Below are 15,576 nucleotides of genomic sequence, written 5' to 3' on the forward strand. Positions count from 1 at the left end.
CCTGCATTGTCCATCCGTAGACTAAGTCATTGGCATGTCATTATTTATAAGACAATTCTTAATGTACCATCTTATCTGTGCAAGTTAATTTATCAGAAAAATGCTGGTAGCTACCGTCTTCGCTCTGTGACATATGCGCAAGGCCTACTCTTGCTATCTGTCCCCAACATCCATCTCGAAATGGGAAAAAGGAGCTTTAGGTTTGCTACTCCTGCGGCTTGGAATTTGCTGCAGACTGATTTGGGTCTACGGGAGCTGGTGTTTTTAGGTGTTTTTAAAAATAGATTGAAAGACTTGGAGGAAGGTTCATCTGGTTGTAGATGTTTTTGACTGAGGGTGTGCACCTGTGTGAACTAGGATACGATGACTTAAGTCTTGAGTCTTAGTTTTGGTTTTACTCATGCCGTGATCTAAAAGTGTTCTGTCACTGTTTTATGTTGTATGTCTGAAACTTTGTTTTAATGTGCTACTGCTGTCTTGGCCAGGACACTCTTGTAAAAGAGATTTTTAAATCTCAATGAAGCTTTTCCTGGTTAAATACATTTTAAATAAAATAAAATAAAATAAACAACAGAGCTGGACCAAAGCAAAAATTTCAAGAACGTAAAAATTGAGGAATGCCACAATTTCTTTAATTGGATATTGTGCTTTTCTTCAATTTGTCAGTTGTGTAATATAGGATTTAAATGAATATTATTTTGTTGCTATTTATAATTTGACCAATAATTAATTATCGTCTTTTAAAATAAATACAAAATATATAATTTATATGCGGCATGCGGCCCTGCAGTCTATTGCCCTTTTTTGAAGATTGCCGTGGCTTTTACCGGCTAATTAGAATCGACTGGCATGCACATTCACTTGGTAGGAACCATTCTGCGGTTTAAGAATGCGTCCTGAATCTGAATCAGATTGAATCAGATTCAGGAAGCTACAATTTATAATGAGATACAGTTAAACAATGATGAGTCCAGAGGACATTCCTGAAGTACCTTTTTTTGCTAAGGACCTTTCTCAGGAGCCCATTAAATAAACTCAGCAAGATATTGCTGAATGAGGCTAATTTTCTTGAGCTATCATCACTCAGTGGCTTAGTCCAGAGGCTGGTCTAAATTTGAGAGTAACAGAGCTGCCAACTTTTCAAAAAACCTTGGAGTGAGATTTTGTCGGGGGTGACCAAAATTTTGCCGCGCACGCAGCCACACACGTTGGTGGCTCAAATATCAGGAAATTTGAATTATTTTGGCATTGTACTCATGTTGTACCCTACATTCTGGTGGTTTGTGGGGCCTAAAGTCGTTGATAGGGGCGGCCTACTGGAGATGGACAACATTGGTTACATTCTGTGAAGCAAAGACATAGCTGATGGTCCACCCCCAGGACATTTTGGTTTAAGTAGATGTTAAGTAGATGTTGCATGTTATTTCATGCATTCTAGTGGATTTTTGGGTGGTATGCTAAAGATGTAGCCTGGTACCAGCTGAACTTAGCCCCGCCAACAACATTTGAGGTCTGGAAGTTCGGTCTGGCACTGCTCCGTTGGGGAGAAATTATCCAAAATAAAAAATTGTTCGGACCAATCAAATTGTCAGGGCGGGCTTTATATGATGATGGACAGATGACAGTAACGTAATCAACCACGTCACCAAAAAGCGCTTGGGAACCACATGTCATTAACATACCTTAGTCCAGGGGTGGGCAATCCATTTTCCCAAGGGGCCACATGAGAAATTTGGACTGTTGTGGAGGGCCGAACCAATAGTCTGAACTTAATTCAATTAACTCAATATGAATGTTATTACTTTATTAAAAAACTGTAAATTATATGGTTTTGAGCTGCTACTGGTAAGAATACATGTTACAATAAGGCTATGAAAATAAGTTAAAAAAAAGTAAACCGTACCTTAAATATGTATGTATATATGTATAAGACCAGCAATTTATTAACTTTAAACAAAAGCAATAAGTGCTTTTGATGTTTTCCAGTTCAGTTGTTCTTACTCAGTGAGAAAAGTCCAGTCTGTGTTGCTTGAACAAGAGCATGAAGTCTGGTTGAATGAGGTGGAGATGAAGGACAGTTGACAGGTGTCAGTGAGAGAGGATCTGATCTGTTGAACTTCATCACTAGAATGTTTGTTCTCATGTAGGTAGATCCAAAGAGAACCAACATCTTCTGAGCAGGCCTCCTCATGTGAGGAACGTTCTCCTCTTTGAGGGAAGAGTGAAGAAGATCCTGACTTAAAGTGCTCTGCCATAGTGGATCAGACCGCAGGTCAGATCCGCGGCGGCTTTGCGCGATTCATTTTCAATCTGGAGGCGGAGACTGCAGCACGAGGCTCCTTGGGAGGCTTTCACTCCAGTCTCCAAGTCGGCAACACTGCCCGTAGTGAGGCTGCATAAGTAAAAGCAGTGCTGTTTGTATTGCATTCATGGCGTGCACCATATTTATTTATTTTTCATTTTTGATTGACCTCACGCGGGCCAGACTGGGAGAGCTGCGGGCCGTAAGATGCCCAGGTCTGCCTTAGTCTCTGCTCCTCCTGAGTTTCTCCCGCGGTTGTGTCTGTTTGAAAATCTTCTTCTGTTGCTAACTTCGGGACTCTTTGGGGTAAATAGGATGTCTATGCAGCGAATAGGTTTACAGATGCGCTCCTTAGCGCCATCTATCGTCGGGGAGTTTGAAAAGGAACGAACGCACCTCGGCCCAAAATCTGAATTTTTTTTTTGCCTTGAGAAATTGGTTTTGTGGCGTGAGTGCGTGTGAAAATATGCAAACGTGTGTGTCACACGGCGAAACCGTGAGAGTTGGTAGCTCTGGAGTAGTAACCTGCTTTACTGCGACAGAAGTGAGCCGGATCAGCCCTCCAGCGCGTAAAATAAAAGGTAAGTGTAGCGTTTGACATCCCTGCAGCTATCTTCGTTATCCTCAGTCACCAAAGTGGTTAGCTAGTAGCTCCTTGTAGCTAGCATTCACGGGAGAAAAGATGATAGACGACCATAGTCTTGTTGGTCTGGGAACTCACAGGGACCATTTATTTTAGAGCATTTAGAACATGGCTTTGCTATTCAAAGGAATATGCTCAACAGTGAGCAAAACCTTTAAACACGGCGTTACTGTGTAATGTAATTGCAACGACACACGCCGGTGTCATTTGGCATTTGAGGAAGCTGAAAAGAGCCTTTCAAAACCAGATCAAATAGTGACACAAACTAACAGTCATTTTGTGTCTAGGTGACGCTTAACTGTAAAAGCACACAGGACTGTAACATGTTTTTCTAACACTGACCTGCAAGAACGGGATGATGCCATCCCGAGCGATGGCCTGCAAGAGCCGGGGGGCGCCAGTGAGGCTCTGAAGCCCCGCCCCACAGCAGGAGAAAAAAGAGCCAATCACAATAACCCAGGGCGACGGCCAGGCCAGAACACCAATCACTGGGGTCTTCTTCACGGAGTAACCAAACCTGCAACGACCACATCCATCAGAGGCAGTTCAGAAATCAGATGACCCACTGAGAGTCATGGCCACACCCACTTAGGAAACAGGAAGTGTGCGTCATCTTCGTTATAGAGCATATTTGATACAATATACTCTGTACCTGTGTGACCTACGTCAAAGACACATTTCCATGCCATTATTTACCATCAATATTACCTGTAAAATATCAATGTTGCCAACATTTATTTATTCTGCAGAGGTAAAAATACTCTTACTTGTCTCTCAGCACCACTCCTTCAATACAAGCTCCAAACAAGACCACGAAGGAGATGTCTGAGCGCCAAGTTAAGATGGAAATACTCGCCGTATTTACTTTGCAAGCCTAAGCTGAAACACCTCTTACACATGCTGGCTTGTACTCTAGTGTGTCTATTTGTCTCAAGGATACAGATGAACGAGGTGGTGAGAATGGCCATTATGGTTCCTACTGGGATGGACCTCTGGGCGTCTCTGAGATCACCAGACCTATTGGAACCGGCCATTATACCTGAAATCAAAATCACACACACACAACGTAAGAGTTAGAGACGGCTTTGGAGGAAGTATTGTCATCCTACTTATGTCTACCTGCGTCTCTTTTCAAAGTGTTTCAATACACAGTATAACATCATCATCATCATAATTTCGTACCGATATAATCTTAGACTCACCTATTCATATTTGTTTGGTATTTGATCTACCTGTGACGGAGGGGAAGTATATTCCCACCAGCAAAGTGAAGTAGGTGGCGATGTCATTGAAGACGTAGGGCATGTCCATATCATCGGACGAGTCCTGGGCTGGGACTGAAGGCTGGCTTTTCTTCTCTATGTTGGTACCAGCTGGACCATATTCGCCCCACAGGTTGTCTAGCGGAAAGAGGCGGAGGGAAAAGCAGCCCGGTGAACATGAGGATGTCTTGTGGACGCAGCTGATACTTGAGCCTCGTGGCGCGAGAGAGAAACAATACTGTATCTCAGTTTCATGAGGGGGCATTACTTCCTCCTCCTCCTCACCTCCTCACCTTTGATAACTCCGCTCATGAGCCCAGGTATGGCCTTCATCTCCGTCAGGTTGTTGAGGGTGAAGTACTCATCACAGGTTGCGTTGGGATAGTTGCTGTCACAGAAGGCGTCCCACAGGTGCGTGAACACGGTGACGTTCTTCACAAGCTTCGTCTTGGCACATGTATCAAACTTGACGTTCTTCAGAGATCGGTTCCCCAACAGACAGACGCTGTGGAGGACGGGAACATGTTTTCTTTCTTACAGTGGTTGAGTTAAGGCTCGGGAGTGGTCGCCACAATACTTCTATCAGATATGAGAGATTCCCCACCACACACTGGGAGTCAAGCTGTAGCTTCAATACAGCCATTTCTATTCACTGCGCACACACATCCTCTGCATGCCGTTACTGCCACACGTATTATGAATTACAGCCGTGACCATAACAGCCACAATCAATGAAGGCAATGAAGGACATCCCATTTTCCCTTTTGCATAAATATCGACACTTAAAAGGAGTTTAATTACATTTCCGTCCTGAAAAACACGTCAGCGCTAAATGAGAAGTTATTATTCAGCTCTGAGAAACTCACTTAATATCTGGTTGTTCGATGATCGTCTTGATGACTCCCGCGTAAGTGGCCAGAATTGAGAGAACCACACAGGCCAGAAACACCAGGGCCAGTTTGTTCACATACCTGCAGAAAGAACAGGAATACATGAGAGTCTGCTTGCTGGTGTGTGTGTGTGTGTGTGTGTGTGTGTGTGTGTGTGTGTGTGTGTATGTGTGTGTGTGTGTATACTTACTTCACCCCTACAAACACTACCAGAGCCATCAGGAGCAGGCAGCATGTGCCATAGACGCGCATATTGTTGGACATAGTCGCCGTTTCGCCTTCTTTAAATAGTGTTGCGTCCGGAACGATGTAGATCTGGTCGTGGGGAGAAAGCATCCGAAGGAGAGCGAGGGGGTCATTAATGTGTAGCAGACGTGACGCGGCCGACCTCTTAACGGTCAGTGGTAACATACCAGCAGAATCTCTATGGTGCCCAGTATGTACATGGATCCAGCGAAGGTGGTTCCCAGGTAGAAACAGAGACCCACCGCTCCTCCAAACTCAGGCCCCAGAGATCTGGAGATCATGTAGTACGAGCCGCCAGCTTCGGAGAAATGGAACCACAGTTAGTTGGACGGCTGGTTCATGTATTTCTTGGTATTTCAAAAAAACTGTTGGGTTTTCCATTTTTCCCTGCAAGAAGCTTTGATCTGATCAAAATGTTAATATGTTAAATGTTAAATTATTTATTTAATGCTCACAGCAATTAAGTGTCAGTGGAGGGGAGTAAGTGAGTTTTTTGGGATTAGGAATAGTGAGGAAAAGTATTTTTTTAAAGACTTGAGCACTGATCATCAATCAAAAGGTAATGCATTAAAAAAAACATTTAATTATTTATTGAGTTTAAAGGTTCACTGTTGACAATAGAAGTAGTCGTTAGAAATTCTAGTAAAACACTTTATTTAACATTATGCCCGAATCACTATAATATATCTTGAGCATGTCACACAAGGTTCTGCCGGTGAAAAATGAAAACACTGTATAACTTTATCCAAGCCGTTCATTGCCTTTGAATATTTCAAGTGAAAAAACAAACAAAAAAATACTAATGGACGCAACGTTTCATAACGTACCTGGGACAACTCCGTTGGTTGCTATGGCGCTCATTGAGATGGCTGTGAGCAAGGTCTGTGTAGAGACGAAGAGGACAGATGTTAGGTTTTGGATGCAAGAAAATACAGATGATTGCCATCTGCAGTTAATGTATCAGTGTCAAAAGGTTTCACAGGATGAACCGTCATGAAATACTGCCAGGTTTGGTTGTAGCAACAACTCATTACCGTGGAGGGCTGTGGATCAATTACATTTCATTTTTATGTGCATGCAACAAAACAAAAGAATCTTTTTGGGATCTTTTGGATCTTGTGTACTTCCACTATGGTGGAATATATATATATATATATATATATATATATATATATATATATATATATATATATATATATATATATATATAAACAAGCACGACAATAAGTACATGTCATACAGAGTAACATATACACGTAAATACAGTAAGTAAAAAGCATAAGTCCAAAGAGACCTCCTTTTATAGTCCAGATCGCGTATTCTCCCCAATTGGAAAGAAACAAGGAGAACTGTTGACCTTGAATAGCATTTCCTTGAGGAGAAAAAAAGACGCCAAAATCAATGTATTCATTTAAATGCCTCATCTGGGGTCATGTCTAACAGATGTCCGAGTTCAAGTGTTGTGGTTTAATGCTGGTTTAATGTTCAGGACAACTCGAAACATGTCTGACCTCCTAGAAAAAGAACAATGACTCAAAGTCAGAGTTTCTACTTGGAAACTTGGAGCCAAAACCGCGGCCGCCACCATCGCATCCTCTGTCAACTGAAGCAGCGGAGCCTGACAGACTGGGTGCGTACTGCAGGAGGGCGCTGAGCGCCGGCTGCTCCCATCACATGAGCACTGAGCATTTTGAGTTCAAACTTTTCAAACAGTCAGCTCTCTGTTTGGCCGCAGAGTCGCTGACGTATGAGCTGGAAATGAGACACAAATGTTCTGCTCGTTTTTTGTGTTTTTTGTGTGTGTGTGTTTCTCTCGCGGACGTTGTGTTTGAGCTAGGGCATGAATCAACATCACAGGCCCAGAGGAGGGCGTGCTGATTGGCTTACAGTCTTGTCTTCCATGCTCTAAATCTCAGCCTGAAGCTCAAGCAAGCCATTGTTCCGTTTCAGCATTCATAGCATTACGAGAGGGGACCTCGCTTGTTTGTCTTTCCTTCATTCACAGTGTCATTGGTGCCACCAGTCCCATTTTGACCCCACCACCCAAAAAACCCCTCAGTTTGACACCCCATTTCCCCCTGCTGACTGTCTGCATTTAGCAAAAAGCGAGCATTGGTTCGGCAGTCGGTTTTGTGAATCACTCACGCAGATGCAGCACATGGAGACGATAGCGAAAGACCCCAGGATTCCCGCTGTACCGACGATCCAGGTGAGACGCAGGAAGAGGATTACGCCCAGGATGTTCTGCATGCAGGGCAGGTACACGCCGATGAAGGTTCCCATCTGGGGTACCTGGGGACGGATAAAGGAGCACACAGCGTGCACAGAGGTGAGGTGAGGCGGGGGAAACAGATGAGAGGGAGACTCCTAAAATACAGCCTTCAAAATAAGTATGTGACCTCTGGAGTCCTTCATGCACGGACAGTTCAATACATGTCATTCATAGTAACAAAGATGTGCTTTTGACATGTTTTGAGGTATTACATAAACATTTCATATTTTAAAACTGGTTAATAACACTCAATATACTCAATAATGGTTAATAATACTCAATATTCCAACTGTCTTTTTTTATTTGCACATGACTTGCAAGGGGGCATTTCCTTTTACAGGCTATACGTAGTGGAAGAGTCATATTGTGCACGATGACATTGATGCATTTCATTTTTATAAACTGCTCCGTGAGAAAAAAAATTCAAAATGTTTTAAGATTCATACAATTCTAAAGTTTTAATGTTAAACAACCTGCTTTGCATCTATTCCGTCACCATGAATGAAAAGTCCTACGAATATGAAAATTATGGCACATAATCAAAAATTACACAAAAAAGAAAAAGACCATACATTCTAGTTGCCATCCTAAATCTGCAGATTTTGACTCCTTTTTACTCCAAATACATTACTTGACAGTCAGGATTTTCTTACAATAATAATAATATGCTATTATACCATATACCATACATGCAAAATCCCAAACATCCACACTGAGTATCTTTAAACTCTCCAAAAGCTAAATATTGTAAACATATTATAAATTACAGCTTCAGGTACAAAGTAATATTATTATGTATTGTTATGTTATTTCCCATATGTTCCATGATATTTATCGTATGCATCATATATATACCTCCTTCTCTCCTCTACAAGCAAGTGTACGTACCATTTTCCCAGTTACAAACACTTTGTCCTGCGCTTTCTCCACTGCACTCAGCTGTCGGCCTAAATACTGTGAGGGGCCTGACGTTGATCTCCAGATGTCCCACATCGTGCCTCTCGTGTTAGTCCGTCTTTCTTCCCCTGTCTGCTGCTCTGCCCCTCACTCTCCTTTTGCATGTATGTCTTATTCTGCTTAAGTCTCCAAACCTCCGCTCTTAAAGGAAAAGCACAGATCCTCAGATCCTTCAGAGGGTGGGGCATTTCCCGGAGACGTCGTCAGTGCCTCCAACACAAAGCTATACAGTCCAAGGTCGCCCGAAGAGAGCTAGGCGACCGAGTGGTGCTGAGGATATTTTTAACACATTTTCACGTGGAGTTTTATCCGTCAGTAATGTGGAAAATGAGAGGAATTTGGGGTTTTCCCTTTTTTTCTATGAATTTGGAGGGATTTGTGGGGAAGTTTAAATACAATTGGAATGTATACATGTTAAGCATTTTAAAAGGCTTATTCTGGTCTTCTTTTTTTAAACTCAATATATAAAAATGTAACGGCCTCAAGCTACTTTTACAAAGGGAAAATACTGGGTCCAGTATTTCCCCGACAGACTTGTATTTCTAGCAGTGTGGAGAACACTTTGAAAAAGCATTTAGGCTTTCACGTGAGGCAGTACAATTTTAAAGAAAACGGAATCTACTGATAGTTGTTTTTTAAGTGCCTGGTGAAAATCCTGGCTGCGGTCCAGCCTATAGCTGACATTGAGAAGATGAAGATGTCTCAGGGTTCCGTCTGCTCAACTTTTGTAAGTCTTTTAAGGCTAAAATAAATAAATGGCACTTTGTATTTAAAGTAAGTGACAAACAGATTATGAATCGATTATGAAAATTTGCCATTCTGTGAAAAGCTGCTGTTATATTCCTCGACTGTCGACTGCAGTCCTGAAAACAAAACAAAAAAACAGTCCGCTGTGCAAAAATAAAAAATCTCTTTTTCAGGCACTTTTCAATTTTGAGATTTTGCTTCCATAACATGTCTTCTTTTAGACTCGTGGAAATAAAACATCTCAAATACACTGTTTGCGTCTGCAAATTTCTCATAAATTCACCAGATAAAGATAAAGTGTCTCATTTGTAGATATGTACCACTTGAGAGAATGTGTAATACAAAAAAAATCAACTGAGTAAGTTTAATGGTAATATGTATACACAAAATGATTACCTTAACGTTAATAATCAACAGGGAATAATTTGATGGTGAAATCTAGTGAAACTTTTCTACTCTATTCACCGGGGGTCATTCCTATAATCGTTTTATTACTTTTACAGACACAACCAGATTTTACTGATGATGCTCAAATCACACATAGACTCTTTGCACATCACCTTAGACGACAGGGAAATTGGCAGAAATCTTTCTGCATGTCAGTTTAAACACCATCAAAAGCTGTGTGCCACAAAAGGAAGGAACCCCCCTCCTTCCCCCTTATCTCCACCTTCGGCCGGCGCCCGAACACCCACAGCACGAACGTGGCTTTCCTCTCTGTGAGGGTTGAGACGTTTACCTGCCCAACTAAATGCTGTTTTTCAATCCAGCGAGAAGGTCGCTGCCGGTCGCCTGGATACACTACGGCCTCTACTTTTGAACGTCACTAGTCAAGTGTTGGTGATTTGAAGCCAGGTACGCTGTTTACACACAGGGCTACGCGCGAAGGAGGGGATCTTGTGACTTTGCTCAAAGGTTGATAACAACTGCAGTTATCAAGGTACTACAGAAACAGCATTTGGGTTGTTTGGAAACCAGTAATGTATCCATACTGCTCAGATCCTCAGTGTGTCAGATCAGACTGTCTCTCACTTTCGGCCTCAAAATACCTCTGTTCTCCCCTTCACCCATGGTATCTGACCCACGTCCACTTCTCGTAGCTCTGTTTTGGTGCCAGCAAACCTCTCTCAGTCAAGTCGGGTTAAGGGCTGGGTTAACACCCTGACATTGGGTGTTAGAAAGCTACCGGACCTGTCGGACTCATAAAGGGTGTACAACGTTAAAAGCAGGATTTGGACATTCTGAAGTGCAACAAGGACTCAGAGGGGGATGTTGTTGCTTATTTGTGCAGAATTCAACATACTAATCGAGAACATGTGAGCGCAATGAGGAGGTTTCTCTCAGACAGGAAAAGGAACAAGCAGTTTATGTGTCTCTCTAGAGCTGAGACACTCACCCACCACTTTCACCGTCGATAAATTGGTCATTTCTGAAAGCAAAAGAAGCTTCTCAAATGTGAATATTTAGTAGTTTTCATTGACTTCTGTTATCAAATTGAATATCTCTGGTTGTTTTTTGCTGGTTGGACCAAAGGATATATCAGAAATATCAAGCCCATCCAGCTGTGATTGATTTATCGAGAGCCAAGCCAGCAATTTAAATCGAGCATGAAAATGCTGATGAGTTGTAGCTTTACTTCTGTCCATCACGGGACCAGGACCAGAGGTGGATTCTTGCACTGTGCAAATTTCAAGCTCTGAAATTGTTTTATGTAAATAGTGAACTAATGTCTAATTACGTTCTATCCCCAAAAATCGTGTGTCTGTGCACAAGAGGGGTTACACTTCCTACACTGTTCATCAGATGTAAACAGTCTCAAATGAAAGCCAGCCCTTTATCATCATAGTTATTGCGTAATCAGACGCTGTATATCATAAAGCGTGACCTAATAATACAGGGTCAAAATATAAATCATAGGGGAACAAATCTGATGAGAAAAGGTAATCAAAGAAAGTATCTCCTTATAGTTGATATACCCATGTCAGAACATACAGTGGATATTTGCCATACAGCGATTCCAGTCCCTGGAGCCCAGATCTGCACCCCAGAGATTTTCCCAGCCACTGTGCGTCTTTTGTTTGACAGCCAGGCAATGTAAAATCCACAAATTACATATCAAAATCCCACAAGATGGAAGACTTAAAGATCATGGCACGTCTTTCTCACAATACAGCCCATTCTTTGGCGATTTTTATGAGCTGCTTGCTCTATCTCCTCGTGATATTTTCCCAAACATCAAAGCCTACAGTAAACTGTACCAAAACTGCATTTAAAGCATTTAAAGAAGGGATTTTATTTTCCTTTTTGCAGAAACTAATTTAATCTGAAATCAGAAGATCATACACTGACGTTTGTCTTCATGCCCTTTTCTCTTGAATTTAACAACTAATCAGCTCATCGCTATCTCTTTTGCAATGTGGTTTCACTAAATCATTTTGGACTTCAGAAAGACAGGTGGTAATTGTGCCCTCAAAGTGCTATGATGATGTGTGGTGTTGTGTAATAACAACACAGTGGGCTGCTTTATGTGGGGGTCAATGAGACGATGAAATACTCTCCAGAAAATCTGGTTGGAGTAACAGAATGCATTCAGAGGCCCAAAAACAGCAAAGCTTTTTTTGTTTAAAAAATATGCAATATACAGCGCTGTGCCATCAGTGTTGGATTTAATATTCAATATACTGTATAAAATTCAGTTTATGAACATACACTTATATTTGATTAAATATTGATAAAAGAACTATTTTTAAATGGATGTCTACTTTTAAATATATTTTTAAAACATTAGCACGTAATCCCTGGAGGGCCTTCACGCACCCCCATTTGAGAACCACTGCTTTAGGGGACAAGAAAGCTGCCAGGTTTTGTTTGCTCCACGTTGGCTGCTTAAAACAAATAACAAAATCAAAACTGACGATCCCTACTAAACATAAATACAAATTTGGTCCGCACCATGACAGTGACCCTCCTGACCCCATCCTCGTACTCGGCCTCCTCGTGCTCTCGAACGCCCTGTGTCAGGTTGGTGTAGTTGGCCAGCTTGTTGAGGAGAGATGATACCATCGGGTTACTCTCCATTTCCTCCTGCAAGGAGACAGAGAAAAAAATATGCACGAATAAAAAAAAAAGGTCAGAGGTCTTATATCGGTTCCACAGTCCCGGCTTAAACCTAAAGGGGACCGCGCGTTTACAGTCAGGGTCCTGATCTATTTTACAAACTTCCATCAGAATGCTATTTCTGATTCTACTTGGGTCTTTAATTTTACTTGAGTTGTCTTGTTTTCTTAATCAAGCTTCTATTTGCTACTATCTTTCATTTCAATCTCACATTACTGGAAATGTTCTGCTGCCATGTGTGAAGCACTTTGCCTCTTGAACTCTATTCAATGAATATTTTTGGTCTATTATCATTACTATTATTCCCCACATCTGAAGGTTTGGAGCCAGAAACCTTCTGATCATAGGAACTCTCGTGAATCTCTCGTGTAAGAAAACGTTCAAAAACCTACCGGTTATTAAATATCCATAAATCTTAAATCCCAATTTGCTTTAAAAATGTCACCTTAGATTTTTATTTTATTTTTACATGTGCATCAAATTGTTAAACATTCATAAACATTCTGTCCTGGGACAGGGATGTCGTATGTGTACAGATTGTAAAGCCCTCCGAGGCAAATTTTAATTTGTGATTTTGGGCTATACAAAATAAACTGAATTTAATTGAATAAAGAGTGGACATTGGGACATTGTCTTACCTCAAACAAGGCCATGTTCTTGCCTTCATAATAATGTTCTCTGTCATCGTCTGTGTTGATGAAGGGACTGGACTCTCTCTGACTGTCCTCTCCTAGTGGGAAACACGGGACCAATACACACACTGTGAGACGCAGCCAGAGAACATTACTTTGCAAGTTGTAACAATTCTATTACAAAAAAAGGACACAATAAGGCTCCGTCCACTGCTAGCATTTTTCTACGATTAGCTTATATAAAGAGAAAGCAGCATAAGAGAAACGGTTTCAAACGGCTACGCAATTTTCTCTTTCGCTCTTTCAGTTTATTAGGATCGGTATGTAATCACACAAGATCACACTGATGTCGACCCGTCTTTATTGCCTTGAAAGACCCCGAGGCCTGGCGGTGTTTCATAGATCACTGAAGAGCATTTAATAAGAAGAACAGTGTACTATTGCACATGACTTAGTGAGGATTGTAACAACATCGAGCATGCAAAGATGAGATGGGAAGTCCCTCAGAGGGCTCCGAGCCAAAAACATCAGTCCTTAAAACAAACTGAGGGGATCTTCATGGAAATCTAAAACCCCAGTGCAGAGGTCACAGTCAGGGTTTAGATCTGGGCCCTATTTCTCGTACCTGGTTTACTGAGTTAGCGGGCTAATTGTCAGGATAAGATGACGTAGGTCAGGCTTTCTCGGTTTCTCGAAGCAAGCTTAGATAAATCACCATAGCAACACATCCAAAAATTTAAACCTGCTCCCGGACAGGCTTACTGAAATTCACTGGATAAACTGGACACTCCCACCGGACAAAAAGGCAGCTCCCTTCCTCATTGATGAAGGAGCGGTATTAGTTATATTAGTTTTATAGGGAGAGAGATCTTTCAGATCGCCAGGATCCATCCTTTACATCCTCATGACTTCCTGTACGCGGCGATATAGATTTTGCCGGCAAGAAATAATTTATTTACGAGAGCTTCTGGAGCCGCGGACATTGATCACCACAGGCGCAGCTGATCGCCCGTCTCAGACACAGACTATCAGCCGCTGCATGCCGCGCTGTTCTTAAGTTTATTTAGCTCTTAAGAAACTTATGGATGTGTTGAAAGCACTCATAATTATATGACAGTGCGATTAGTACACCATGCATATCATTATTGTAGAACATGATTAAGGTGATCGTGATGAGAATACAGAGAATCACACATAATTTATTTTCACTGCGTCAATTGATTGGATTTCTGATTATGAATAATACATACATACTGATCCGCCCATACACATATTCAAACTCATATACACATATATAGTACATGATTCATACGTGCATATATCCTCAGTCTTCTGGATAAATGCGCGCACCCGCTCCTCTTCAGAAGAGATAATAATGGAGCACTGACACCACGATGTTCTAACAGTACAATGGAAAATAAACTCAGAGGAACCTCTTTTTATTTCTCTAATGAGAAGCAGGAGATGATCATCAAGGCATATGAGGAAGTCAATACCGTAGTCATTCACAGCAAACGCGTTATATTCCAACGTTTTTGCAACATTGTTTTCGTGAACGCAACTTTAACAGCCCGGCTGCGAAACATAAGCGTCGCAAAAATATCAGACAAGTTAAATGCGTAAGTGTTGAGAAAATGTATCGGCTAATTTGAAGTGCTTCATCACCCAAATCAATCAGATTATATTTACGAATAAATATATGCTTATGAGGATATATGTACTGTATGCACGTATGAATCATGTACCATATATGTGTATATGAGTTTGAATATGTGTATGGGCGCATCAGTATGTATGTATTATTCATAATCAGAAATTCAATCAATTGAAGCAGTGAAAATAAATTGTGTGTGATTCTCTGTATTCTCATCACGATCACCTTAATCATGTTCTACAATAATGATATGTATGGTTTACTAATAGCACTGTCATATAATTATGAGTGCTTTCAACACATACATAAGTTTTTTAAGAGCTAAATAAACTTAAGAACAGCGGCATGCAGCGGCTGATAGTCTGTGTCTGAGACGGGCGATCAGCTGCGCCTGTGGTGATCAATGTCCGCGGCTCGAGAAGCTCTCGTAAATAAATTATTTCTTGCCGGCAAAATCTATATCGCCGCGTACAGGAAGTCATGATGATGTAAAGGATGGATCCTGGCGATCTGAAAGAACACTCTCCCTATAAAACTAATATAACTAATATCGCTCCTTCATCAATGAGGAAGGGAGCTGCCTTTTTTGTCCGGTGGGAGTGGCCAGCATATCCAGTGAATTTCAGTAAGCCTGCCCGGGAGCAGGTCTAAATTTTTGGATGTGTTGCAATGGTGATTTATCTAAGCTTGCTTCGAGAAACCGAGAAAGCCTGACCTACGTCATCTTATCCTGACAATTAGCCCGCTAACTCAGTAAGCCAGGTACGAGAAATAGGGCCCTGCATACTGTCTCTTTCATGGCATATTTAACAATATGCACAAGTGCAGTAAAGTGCACACGCAGCTCCTCTAGC

The 15,576-nt window shown here is 41.5% G+C and overlaps 1 protein-coding gene across 1 annotated transcript in view; it reads right to left on the reverse strand.

Annotated features, from left to right (window-relative positions):
* Positions 1–15,576, reverse strand: part of LOC306740034 (solute carrier family 12 member 7-like) — a gene marked incomplete at its 5' end in the record, with an annotated part of 35,505 nt that overhangs the window by 15,570 nt on the left and 4,359 nt on the right. Inside the window, 12 exons of the mRNA XM_079222136.1 lie at positions 3,288–3,462; positions 3,713–3,770; positions 3,886–3,984; positions 4,178–4,345; positions 4,501–4,712; positions 5,074–5,178; positions 5,288–5,412; positions 5,511–5,641; positions 6,171–6,225; positions 7,489–7,635; positions 12,272–12,403; positions 13,075–13,166. Coding sequence (XP_079078262.1) covers positions 3,288–3,462; positions 3,713–3,770; positions 3,886–3,984; positions 4,178–4,345; positions 4,501–4,712; positions 5,074–5,178; positions 5,288–5,412; positions 5,511–5,641; positions 6,171–6,225; positions 7,489–7,635; positions 12,272–12,403; positions 13,075–13,166 — 1,499 coding nt within the window. The remainder of the gene's footprint in view (positions 1–3,287; positions 3,463–3,712; positions 3,771–3,885; positions 3,985–4,177; positions 4,346–4,500; positions 4,713–5,073; positions 5,179–5,287; positions 5,413–5,510; positions 5,642–6,170; positions 6,226–7,488; positions 7,636–12,271; positions 12,404–13,074; positions 13,167–15,576) is intronic.

Source organism: Taurulus bubalis (genome assembly GCF_910589615.1).
Source record: "Taurulus bubalis genome assembly, chromosome: 1".
Classification (NCBI taxonomy): domain Eukaryota; kingdom Metazoa; phylum Chordata; class Actinopteri; order Perciformes; family Cottidae; genus Taurulus; species Taurulus bubalis.